The following is a 12,508-nucleotide window of genomic DNA, read 5'->3' on the forward strand; positions in this document are numbered from 1 at the left end:
TTTCTTGTTCTCACTCAGGGTGTAAGAACATATTGATAAATCAAAATATCGCAATATTTTGTGCGACAATATCATATCAATATTCAAAAGCCCTGTGTTGATTTTATCAAACAACCGATCTTTACTGATGAGACAGATTTTCATTTCTTCATTCATCCTGTATCATGTACATAAAAGCCAGTGTTTTTATTTATTCTGCCGTGAAATGTAGATCCTCCGTTCCTATTCGGTAAGTTTATGTCGAGCATGCAAAGCGTTTCGTGTTTTTCTAGTAAAGAAAAATTTCAATATATTGTCTTGCTCATAGTATCCTGATATATCGCAATATATTGTATTGTTGGTCCGTATAGCAATGCATATCGTATCACCAGATTCTTGCCAGTACACCCCTCTAGTTCTTGCATCCTCTGCAAAAGAGCAAAGTTCTCACTTCGTGTGTAGTATGTAAGGACTGAAATCACTCAACTGTAATCATTTGCAATCTTGAAAGCTCATGGTTGTGATTTTGAAGCTATGTAAACAAAAAGTCTGTTTCAATCCCAATCAGTTGTCAGAATCTCCCTTTCATTGCGTGTTTGCTTTCTGAGCTCATGTTTTCCACGCTGACACGTTAAAGTGCACATGTTGGTGTTGCAAGCGTTTGTCCTTCAAATGTGTTTACGGGCTTTGTAAGGCCCTGGGCTGCTGTTTTAAAAGCCGAGTTTGTGGACGCCTCATGCAGGGCACATGTTCAGCCCTGAGCATCCTTCTCTGTTGGGCCTCCAGCTCCAACAGGCTTTTTCTACCACTCAAGGCTGGATGTTCTTGTAAACCTTACGGGGAAGCCACGGACTGTTTTTCCCGCTCATTCCGTACACGTCAGGGCTCATTAGTTGTGTTGGAGGAGATGCGGGCGGTGAGGCAGGCCAACCATATTGCATGTATAGACAAGTGGTTTTCAACTGGTATTTTATGAAGTGAGCTCAAGCGTGCCTGAAGACTCTGTTGCAGTGTTATATCAATAGCAGATGAGCTGTTTGTTTTGTCAGATGAGGGTTCAGGTCTAGACTGTGTTCAGGTTTTTGAGGAATACTGGGCAAAATTTTGCTTCACAGTGAATCATGCAAGGCAGATTTTTCCCAGTTGTGCTGAAACAGCTGCCACTTTGCTTTACTGGTGCAATAACAAAATGTCCTACTTGCTTTCCAATCCTATCCATACTGCAGCATAAATGTCAGCAGATACTGCAAGTAACAAGATACAATAGAAATTTGTCAAATGTACGTATTCAGTCTTCTAGAAACAATAAATGTGTTCGAGGGGTGCAGTCGTGTTTTTACTGTAAATTTTCACTGTGCAGCGCATCACCATGACATTTTATAATGTTAGAAAATGTAATCTTCATTAAATTCATTTTAGAACTGGCCTCACCATAAAAACCCCATAGTTCATGTTAATGTTTCAGTTACTTCATCACCCTAATGATTCCTGTGGGTATTGTCTTCTTCAATACTTTCATTTTATTGCATTGTCACATCTGGAAATGTGACATGATCACCAAACTTTTCATGAGTCGCCCAGGAAGAGATGTTCACATTGCATTTGCATAATATTTAAGCACTTTGGATAGCTTTTGTCGTAGCTGTGGTTTATCATTTAGAGTCAGTTGTCCTCTAACCACAGGCTTGTGTTGTTTGTTGGGCATTTGTGCAGTCCATTTACTGATTTTTACACAAATAATGCTACAATACAAATATAAAGAAAAAAAAACTGTACAATCCAGCAAAATGGTGCAGAACAGGGTTATATATTTCTTGTGAAAGGTTAGTGATGAGTACTCTGTTTTTTCCTCACGCATCAGGTCCTGTTTTAGTTTTTTAATCTCTTGGTTTCTTGATCTGTTCTCTCTGCAGGTGGTGTCTCTGGTGCAGCTGCTGAGCGACCCTTTCTACCGGACGCTAGATGGTTTTCAGGTGCTCCTGGAGAAAGAGTGGCTGTCCTTTGGCCACAAATTCTGCCAGCGGAGCAACCTGAGTCCCAGCAGCCAGGGCAGCGGCTTTACGCCTATTTTCCTGCAGTTCCTGGACTGTGTACATCAGGTGAGCTTCGACCCCCTCCTAACACAGGTGCTCTGACCCTTAAAGCAACTCCTCTCTGCTTTCCCTCCATGGTTTTAGCTTCATTCATAACTTCTTCATTAGCTCATGACATTCCTCAAAAGCAAGCAGGCTATTGAGTGAAAGGACAAAAAAAAAATCCAGCAATCAGTAACTATACATGTTAGTTAAGCACATGTCAATGTTGGATGTGGGACTTCAGCAGCATATGCACCAGAGAGCACTGAGGGGGGCTGCTGCCCAGATGCTGCATGAACCCAGTGATCAGCGCTGAGCTGTCTGTGCTTGCGTGTTTCAGCATCTCTTCTCATTCAGTGCATGTTTAAAGCTGCATGTGGAAAATTGCCGTTTTGGGGATTGAGAGTCTCTAGGAAGGCTTGGGTGTGCTTCAAGATTTGTGTGTGTGTGTGTGTGTGTGTGTGTGTGTGTGTGTGTGTGTGTGTGTGTGTGTGTGTTGGGGGGGGGGGGGGTAGAGTTAAGAATGAAGCTCAGACAGCTGAGGGCCAGAGAACTATGTCCGCTCTGAAATGCTAACTTAAGAAAATGCTGTGGGGTTTTTTGAGTCTCCAGGGGTCTTCCAGAACCACTCCCATGCACTGACATCAATACATAGTTTCTGCATTTGTCTTTTGAAAGTGTAGTTTTGGCAGGAAAGACAGTTTGGCGGGGATCCTCGGGGTCTGTAGAGTAATAAACAGGGGAGAGAAGAGATTCGGACAAGAGCTCAAAATAGAAATGCCTCATCCCCCAAACAGCTGTTGTTTTTGCCAGCAGACCCAGGTGGCCTCAAATATTTAGCACTCCCGTTGGCCACCTCACACCGCTGGATGGGAACAATGGAGCAGCAATCATGCTGGCTCAGTCTGGATTGTGTCTGGTAGTGATGATATTACTGACCTCTGCCCTCACAGGGACAGGAGGCGCTCCTTCCTGTTTCTAATTTATCCACTGGAGAGATGGGAAGCCACAACACAAAGACACAACTCAGCTGTCGCACACACTTCTCCTCCGGCCTCCAACTGTCTTAATCCATCTTTTCATGTCCTTGCAGATTTTGGAGCAATATCCTCTGGAGTTTGAGTTTAATCAGTATTATCTAAAGTTTCTGGCCTATCATCACATTTCTAACCGCTTCAAGAACTTCCTGCTGGATTCAGACTATGAGCGCTTGGAACACGGTTAGTGTCTTCTCTTAGTTTCAACAATTAAATATCAGCGAACAGAAAAAAAAAAGATATTTAAAAAGCATTGAATAGACATAACTTGTATTTTTCATCTTCAATATTCTGGGGGTCTTCATTACATTTAAATGAACACAACTTTCAGCGGCTGTCTTTGTGGTTTCTCTGGCAGCAACTTTTACTGACTTGAAAAATGTTTTCAGACTTGTTATCAACAGACCACTTATAAACTTTTTTTAGTTCTGTTTTAATGCTTATTTTGATTGATATTACGACCCAGTTTCCATTCAAGTTGGGAAAAGGTAAATAAAAACATAATCCTTTTTAAATTGTATTCAGTTTCACTACAAAGACGATATATTTATTGCTCAAAATGATTAACTTTTTAGGGATTGGGGGGGGGGTTATTCTCTAATTTTGAATTTGATCCTCTCCAAACAAGCTGGGAAAGGGGCAACCAAAACACTGGGAAAGTTAAGGAATATTATAGAAACACAGCTTCTCTGAGCCCCAGCTCATCTCAGATGAACTGATGCAACATGGAAAAGTGTGCTGTGATCCGACATGTCCAGATTTCAAACTGGTTAGTAAATCAAGGACGTCATGTCTTCCGGGCTAAAAAGGTAAAGGACTATGCAGATATCAGCCCAAAAATCAGAAGCCAGCATCTGTGGTGGTGTAGGGGTGTGTTGGCGCCCATGGCATGGGTAACTTGCACATCTGTTGCACAGGTTTTGGAGCAACATATGTTGCATCCAGGCAGCATCTTTTTCAGAAACATCCCTGCTTATTTCAGCAAGACAATGCCTTTCCACATTCTGCACATGCTGCAGCAGCGTAGCCTTGTAGGTACTGAACTGGCCTGCCTACAGTTCAAACATGTCTCCCACTGAAAATGCGTGGCGCATATTGAGACCCCAAACTTATGAGCAGCTTTAACGTTTAGTGTCCTCAGTTCCTAATTGCTTGAGTATTGATAGAAAGAAAGGTGATGTAACACAGTGGTGAACACGCCCTCTTGCCAGCTTATTTGGAAAGTGTTGCAGGCATCATATTCAAATTAAGTGATTATTTGCAAAAAAGATAATAAATAAAGCTGATCAGTTTAAACATTAAATATCTTGTCCTTGAAGTGTATTCAGTTGAATATAAATTAAAAAGCAACTCTCCAGCTCTGGAATTGGGCTTGTAAATGGTGAAAAGTCATTATATTTGCCATGTACTCAGCTTTCTCTGTTGTGTGCTTCAGGGTTGTTGTTTGAGGATAAGGGTGATAAACAGGCCCGGAGAGGCATCTGTATCTGGGAGTATATCAACCGGATGCACAGGAGGAGCCCCATCTTCTTCAACTATCTGTACAACCCCTCGGAGAGCGAAGTGAGTAACTTATTTCTGTCACACATGAGCTGTGTAGTCTCTGAATATGATTACTATAAAATGTGCCAGTATTTATAAATGGCTTAGATATAAGTTTCTCACCTCATTTTCACTGTAACATAGTATGTTTCTCACTATTTCCATATCTTATTATTGCAGTGAATATAACTTCCAACCAATGTTTAATAATCGTTTTCAGAGCTCTAAACTTAAAAACAACTTTAGTTGGCTTTTATGACTCCTAATTGAGGTTTAAATATCAATAAAATGTGCTTTAAACTGAAGCTGTATTTGCATCCAGAAGTGCAGTTTTTGTTAAATCACTGAAGAAAAATGCATCATCTGTCAGTCTGTAAGCGGGCTTCAGAAAGACAGAGTTTTCATTTGACACATCCAGAAGATGACAAAAAACTGGACAAATTAGTGTAAATTTTTTTTGATAATTTGGTATCTCGACTGAAAAGATTTTTTGCATTTGTCATTGTTTGGATCCTGCTTGGACGTTTGAGCTTCACTTTGCAGAACAAATTGTTCTGAGTTTGACGCCAAGAGACTTTTTTCAAATCCTTCTGTTGGACGTTTCTATGTTATCACATGAAATGTCAGCGAAGGCGCGAAGCTGTGAGCTTGGTTTGTAACATTAAAATGAGTTTGGATGTTAGTTCTGGCTCCATAGGGCAACTCACACCAGTGTGATGTGGTACTTTAAACCTCGATTGCAGCCAGAGTAGACTTTCAGTCAGCAAGGTGACATTTTATTTCCAGAGTTCAATTTTCCAACTTTATTAGTTTCTACATCATTCCATTACTGTGGAAAAATCCTCTTTTTCCTACTTTTTCTCTTTATACATTTGATCTGTTTTGTTTGTTACATCATTAAATAAACTCTGAAGTCATTTTTAAAGGTAAAGTGTGCAACATCTAAACCTATAGGAGCAAACTATTATATGATATTTGATTTATATTAAATTTTAGTGATGCTAAACTTGCTATTAAACTGCATATACTTGTTCAGAGCTGCTACTTGTGGTCTTTATACACAAAAGGGTCCCGGAAACCAGAGGCTCTTCCAAAAAAACATTAATTGATTGGCCACATTAATATGAATGAATATCTGATGACAGCATCAAGCAGGAGCTCATCATAATGTTCAGAACAGAAATCATCTGCTTTACCTGAAGATGACTGTGATACATTATTAACAGGGTTTCGGTTACAGGGGCTTTTAGGACAGACTTAAGAGGTTCGGTTCGGGCTGGTTCTGACTCTTCAAAAGTTTTAAAATGATCCAGCCAGTTTAGGTGAGCATTCCCACTGCAAGTCGGGAACTTGCCACTCACTGTGTGTCCGTGGTGTCGACCAAATGCCTCGCGTGGCATCATACTGGTGCAACAACAACTAACATGATGGAAAAATAACAACTGCATCTTGGAAAGTTTGCAGTTCCGGAGCTGACAACACCTTACTGTTGTTTGCCTTTACCTTTAATTATTCCAACGTTGACTAAACCATAGCTTGAACTGCAATGTTCGTTTTGGGCTTGCTTGTGTTTTGCAGTGACGTTTTCTGTATTGCAACACGTCAGTAACAATTAACCGTACCCAACAATTTTCTATGGACGGTGGTTATGAGCCAGTTTTTATAATGGAAACACACAAAGTAGCGCACCCGACCATACCGACCGGTCAGGCTTGTGATGCTTCTGAGGAGAACCGAACTCCCCGAGGTTCCAACATCATTTGAACCTTACAGATTAATCAGACAACGAAAGTGTAAAACAAACACCTCGACACAAACCCAGGTGGACTTACTGGAAGGAAACAATAAAAGAAGCCATAAATAAACTACTTATATATTTAAAAAATTCACATCCACATATTTTTCTATCAAAAAGCATCCAAAGACAGTCTCACTACGATGAACTGACAAACAACATTAAAGGTTTGAAATAAAGTTTTCCTGTTTTTTTTTGTTGTTGTTGTTGTTGTTGTTGTTTTTATTTTGTTCTGAGAATCTGCTGCTCTACTGTAGCACCCAGTGGTTTTCTAAACTCATATATTGGCCCCCTTTAAAGTTTTTCTTTCTAAAATGCAGTATACAACTTTTATAACATACACATACACATCATAGAACTACACGAAACGAATGAAAATGAGAGTTTTGCTTGAGCTTAAATGTTCGACAGCAAAAGTTTGCATTTGATCACCACCAATCAAACCTGATGGTTCCTGTTCTGCAGGCGGTCCTGAAGCCTTCCATCAGCATCCCTTGCCTGAGTATCTGGGACTTCTTCACAGACGAGACCCTGTCAACAGGACCGTGTTACGACTGGAAGGTGATGGCTGTGAGGTCAGATAGCTTGGAGGAGGCAGACACCATCCCCAACAGTAAGAGGAGGATTGTGTGGCCGTGTTACAGCAGCGTGAGCCACGCCCAGCCGGACGCCATCACCAAACTCCTCGCCGTAAGTATCTTTCATCAAAAGATTTGTTTATTCTGTCTTGTTTTGGGCTTTTTTTTTTTTTTGTTTTAATTTTTTGTTTGTTTGTTGACAGGACATCGAGAAGCTTGAGGGTGAGCTGAACCAGACCCCGGAGAAGTGGCAGACGACTCTGGAAAGAGTCCGACTCAGCATACAAGAAGACTTGAAGCAGGAAGGAAATGTGTGTGTTAGAAGACTAAATGACCTGCTGCATTACATAACATGCCAGGAATTCTCATACACTTTCACTCTCATCCAGTCACGTAAAACACTTTTATTCGCACTAGTTTCTTTTCACACTGACTTTAATTTGTGTGTTTGCAGCTCCGTCAGCAGTCTGTGTCCATCTCGGGCCTCATTTCCACATCCAGCATGCAGGCTTTCCAGCGGCGCTCCATGCTGCACCTGCCAGACAGCGGCCTGGGCGAGGACCACAGCACCGCCACAGCCAACGGGATCAACCGCCGCGCCGCAACACTTTACAACCAGTTCACCCCCAAGAGTGAGGAGAACAGGTGGGTCGTGATCTCCGGAACAATTAAGAAGTCCACATTTGATTCACTTCTTAACTGCTGCCGTGGGGCCAGTCCAGTTTTGGAAGATGATTCAGCACTACGGTATGGTGCGTGTCATGTTTGTGAGGATTGCCTGTACTCTGTTAAAATCTGGGTGTGTAATTTTACAATTACAGCGAGGTTAAAGTACAGTCTCTTGGCTCTGATATCTGGAGATTTTCCTCTGAGCAGTCATTAAAATCTACTTTTATAGAAATTATTTGTAACTTTTTTTCCATGTGTTCCTCATTTTTCACTTTTCAAAGGAAGTTCTCACAGACAAAACTTAACAGAGATAACACGAGTGAATGAGAAGAATCGCATTATTTAGCCATGTTTAGGTATTTCACTTTATGATAAATTACAGAGAAATCACGTTCCACTGAATTAATCTAATTTGCTGTGACATGAATCAGATTTTTGCAAATCTATGGAGATTTAAAAAAAAAAAAAATAGGTTCAGCAAACAGTTGAAACAGCTGTGAGAAAGCTGAATTATGAAATGTTAGAAATCGGTCAGAATGTTTGGATATGATTAGTATAGTCTTACACAACAGGAACAAAATGTACAGACAGGATTTTACCACTGAAGTAAGAATATTCCAAAGAAGAAAAACAGAATTAAAAACTTTCTTCATGCCGACACTCATTTATAACCCAGATTATGTACAGATAACATCTAAACATAAATATAATGCCATCCTGTTGTGCAGGTCCTACGAGGGAATCCTGTACAAACGTGGAGCACTGCTGAAAGGCTGGAAACCTCGCTGGTTTGTGTTGGACATTACAAAACACCAGGTGGGCCAGTTGCCCCGTTTATCTTATAAAGGACCTGACCTAAAACACAGGCAGTAACTGAACAATTTGCCTTCACAGCTGAGGTACTACGACAGTGGAGAGGACACAAACTGCAGAGGCCACATTGATCTGGCTGAGGTGGAGTCTGTGATGATCGCTGCACCCACTATTGGAGCCCCGAAACACATCAGCGAAAAGGCTTTCTTTGATGTGAGTACATACGACGATCCAAATGTCACATCTGCATCACAACTCAGACGTCCACTATATGTGCAGTCATCCTCAAATGTATTCATACCCTCCCATTAAAGAAGAAAGAAAGCAGCTTCCTGTGAAATAAGATAAAACTGACAAAAGTAATAATAAATAAAATTCTTATGGAAATCATTACATTATTTTCTAATTCTGGTTCTATAGAAATATTTTTAAAAGCAAACAAATATGATCAAATAATAAATGTAACATCATTCATAAAGTAATATATTGTTGAACAATGATGTTTCCACTACAGTCAGGTGTTTTCTGTTCTTCTCAGTCAGACTTCTGCTCCAGTTCACAGGTTATTTTTTCACCGGCATTTGACTCAAATCAGTGGGTAGTTCGCAGACGAATGCAGAGTTTATTGTCAAGCTCGGCATTAGTCTCCCAATTAAGCCTGATGTGTGTCAGGTGTGTTTCGCATGGAAACTCTGAACACTTGCAGAACTTGCCCCTCAAGGGCCGGAGTTGCCCACCTCTGCTCTTGATGCAATTTGATACAAAACAACCTACGCACTTAATACCACTTAAAAGAGGCAGACAGAGCCCTTTTAGTCCATAATGTTTAGAAACAATGTGAATGTGAGGCAACTGAAACCATCTCGTACTGTATCTGCACTCGAGTCAGAACAGCTTGTTAATGTTGAGCATCTCTGACTGATCTGTTTTCAGTATTTACTAAATCAAACCATTTCTGACTTACTGACGTAATGTGACCTTTTCAATTTTGTGTGTGTGTGTGTGTGTGTGTGTGTGTGTGTGTGTGTGTGTGTGTGTGTGATGTGTGTGTGTGTGTGTGTGTGTGTTATTATATTTCATGTTTAAAGATCTTATTCAACTTCATCTCTTAGAAAGAAAAAAACTTTCAGGTACAGCAACATTTTGCTGTTTTAGCATTTTGAGGTTTATTTTGTAAAGTTTGGTAAAAAGGTTTTTGGTTTTGCTGAGGTAGAAAAATGAATCCAATGATGCAGGTGACAGAGAAACAGACTCATATTTAATCTTGTATTTGCAGCAACTGACTTAAAAACCCAGTGAGAAAACATTAAGATGTTTGAGCTTTTCTAACGGTCTTTTCTTTTTGTTCTCGCCATGTCTCCACTTTTGGGACTCTATAGGAGCATCTTAATTACATCATTCTGTCGCCCTCTCTTCATGCACCATGTTAATGACACCTGTTGGCCTCTACTTGACATATTCTTATTACTTAATGTTTTCTTTAGATGATATTCTGGAGGGAAAGTAGTTAGTTTGCATAAATCTTGTATAAACATTTTTACATTATTACCTGTCATTATTGTGCTTTTTCCCTTTGCATGGCCATTAACCTCTTTTATCTTATGATCCCTGTAGCTGAAAACCAGCAAGAGAGTTTACAACTTCTGTGCATCAGATGCTCCCAGTGCTCAAGTGTGGATGGACAAGATCCAGAACTGCATCTCTGATGCTTGATGACGGAGGTTAAACTACTTACCCTCATGAGAGGCAGCATCATGTGACTGAAAGCACCAACATGACAATATTTCTGCATAGTTTTCAGATTTCCTTCATTTTGAGACCACAGTAAATAAAGTGCCTGGTATAGGAGGAAGGATTCTGTTTACGAACCTCTCTATATGCTACTTAACAGCTGCTGGTGCTGCTGTCACCCTGCAGGTGCAACACGGCGTCAGCTGTCAGCTCGCTCCGACAGGGTTCAAGTAAAGATAAGCTGAAGTTTTAGGGGACTGCACTACCAAGTACATATTCTATGTAAGCTGTAAATAGATCTAAGCAATATCACTGGCCATTGAAAACTGTGGGTTCAATTTAAGATTTGAAAGATTATGAAAATAAAATAGCTTGTAAAAGATTTTCTATAAGATATTTTACTATGAGGAAAGGTTAATGCTGCTTACTGAAATGTATGAACTGCCAAAAACTCAGAGATTTTAATGCACAACGTGAAAAGCAGTTTGTTTGCACTTAGCACTAAAGTATGCACTCCTTCTCAAACGTAGATTTTCTAATAGATGCAGACATCCAGGCTTAAAGCATCCATTTAAAGTATACATTTGATGTTTCCTCATGTCAATTAAAATAAAAACCAATTTGCACAGCGAGTTCAAAGCATTTTTCTATTTAAATACGTGATGTTTTTGCTATTTTTATTGAATGTTTATTGACATCTGCTTAACTAATGTCTCTTGTATTGTAAATTATTTTTTTATTAAAACTGTAACTGTGCAAGTGAGGTGGTGTCAAGTTTTTTTCCTGTAAATACCTTCTGTGACATTTAATTTTATATACTGTATGTGCTGATCTTGAGCTTACTTTTCTAACTTTAATTCTAATGTGACTGTAATGTTTTTTGTTCTTTTTTTATGTGTCCTTACTGGTGCAAAAACCCAAGTGGCCTGTTCCCTGTTTGTGGTAAAACATTGTTCTGAAAAAGCAAAGCAGACTTTTTGTTGTTGTTGAGATTGTCCAGGCAGCCTCTGTGTATTTTAAGGGCTTTTCAAGAATATATCATGTAGGACATGTGGTTTCAGATCCTCGTCTCATCTGTTCCGTCTGTGTGCAGTCTATCCGGCTTCATTGCAGAAAGAAAGAAAGAAAGAAAGAAAAAAAAAAAAGCACATGAAACAATTTAAAGATGTCAAAGTTTTTGGTTTTGTTTTTTTTTCAGTTACTGTATCCTCGTACCATGTTTTTGTGGTGACATTTTTTAAAAATAAATATACTTGAAAGAGTTTATTTCTCGTTTGTTTTTATGTTGTTGATGACTAAAAAAAAGTCAAATAAAAAAAAAAGTCCTGCATTTTTAAACAATCTCCCATGCCACGCTGAAGTATTTACTCTTTGCTGTTTATTATATTTTATCTCTTTACATCCTTAAAGTGGATGTGATGGATCAATACTAAATAATCCAGAATGACTTTATTTTAATGTCTTGAGTTTTGCAGAATGTCGTTCAAACAGAGCTGAGACAAAAGTTCTGAGACATTAAGATTAGGCAACAAAATGCAAATAGTTCACCACAACAAAAGCCTGGACCCTGAAAACTCTGATGACCAGGCAACAAGAGCCTTAAAGGTGCAGCACAACCGCTTTGTTTGATAAGTGCTACAGCTCCACATTAAAGGAAGTGGTGGACATGTGGAAAATGATTAAGTGGTTACCTGTAGAAAAGTCATTTGTGACCCTGAGGCCACTGGAGCTACTCAGAGGAAAACATTTGTTTTGGAGAATTTTGCCCTGATTATTTTTTACAACTAGAGGTGCAAAACTGCACAGAAGTGTTTCTCCATGTCATGACTTTTAAACAGTAAAATAAAAAGTTGTTGCATTTTTTTTTTTAAACAAACACATCAAACAGCACATACAACCACATTGCCTTCAGAACACCATATAAAAGCATGGTGGTAGCAGAATCATTATGTAGAGAAGTGTTTTTATATCCAGAGCCTGGGGAAGTGCTCAGAGTCAACATACTTAAAATCTGATCATTTTTAAGGTAAAAACCTGTTCAGTCAGGTTTGAGACTGGTCTAAATGACACTGTGCAGCAGAGCTTACTCAGCAATAAGTATGCTAATAAATCTCCAAGAAAAACTTTTAAATGTCTGGCCTTGCCAAAACCCTGACCCCAGTCCAATTGAGAATATTGTTCTATGATTTAAAGAGTGCTGTAGCTTTTAAATCCATCCGGGCCAGATGAGCAAGACATCTATTGACAAACACAACAAGACTTGTGGAAAGTGGGGCTTTACTAAGTATT

The 12,508-nt window shown here is 39.5% G+C and overlaps 1 protein-coding gene across 1 annotated transcript in view; it reads left to right on the top strand.

Annotated features, from left to right (window-relative positions):
* sbf2 (SET binding factor 2) overlaps positions 1 to 11,481 on the top strand; it is a 102,347-nt gene extending 90,866 nt beyond the window's left edge. The window contains exons 34-42 of the mRNA XM_079243443.1: positions 1,893 to 2,078; positions 3,148 to 3,274; positions 4,527 to 4,654; positions 6,894 to 7,118; positions 7,210 to 7,317; positions 7,461 to 7,651; positions 8,404 to 8,491; positions 8,570 to 8,701; positions 10,103 to 11,481. Of these exons, the coding sequence (XP_079099569.1) occupies positions 1,893 to 2,078; positions 3,148 to 3,274; positions 4,527 to 4,654; positions 6,894 to 7,118; positions 7,210 to 7,317; positions 7,461 to 7,651; positions 8,404 to 8,491; positions 8,570 to 8,701; positions 10,103 to 10,201 (1,284 nt within the window). The 3' untranslated portion in view covers positions 10,202 to 11,481. The remainder of the gene's footprint in view (positions 1 to 1,892; positions 2,079 to 3,147; positions 3,275 to 4,526; positions 4,655 to 6,893; positions 7,119 to 7,209; positions 7,318 to 7,460; positions 7,652 to 8,403; positions 8,492 to 8,569; positions 8,702 to 10,102) is intronic.
* The last annotated feature ends 1,027 nt before the right edge of the window (positions 11,482 to 12,508 follow it).

This window comes from Telmatherina bonti, assembly GCF_933228915.1.
Source record: "Telmatherina bonti genome assembly, chromosome: 1".
Lineage (NCBI taxonomy): Eukaryota > Metazoa > Chordata > Actinopteri > Atheriniformes > Telmatherinidae > Telmatherina > Telmatherina bonti.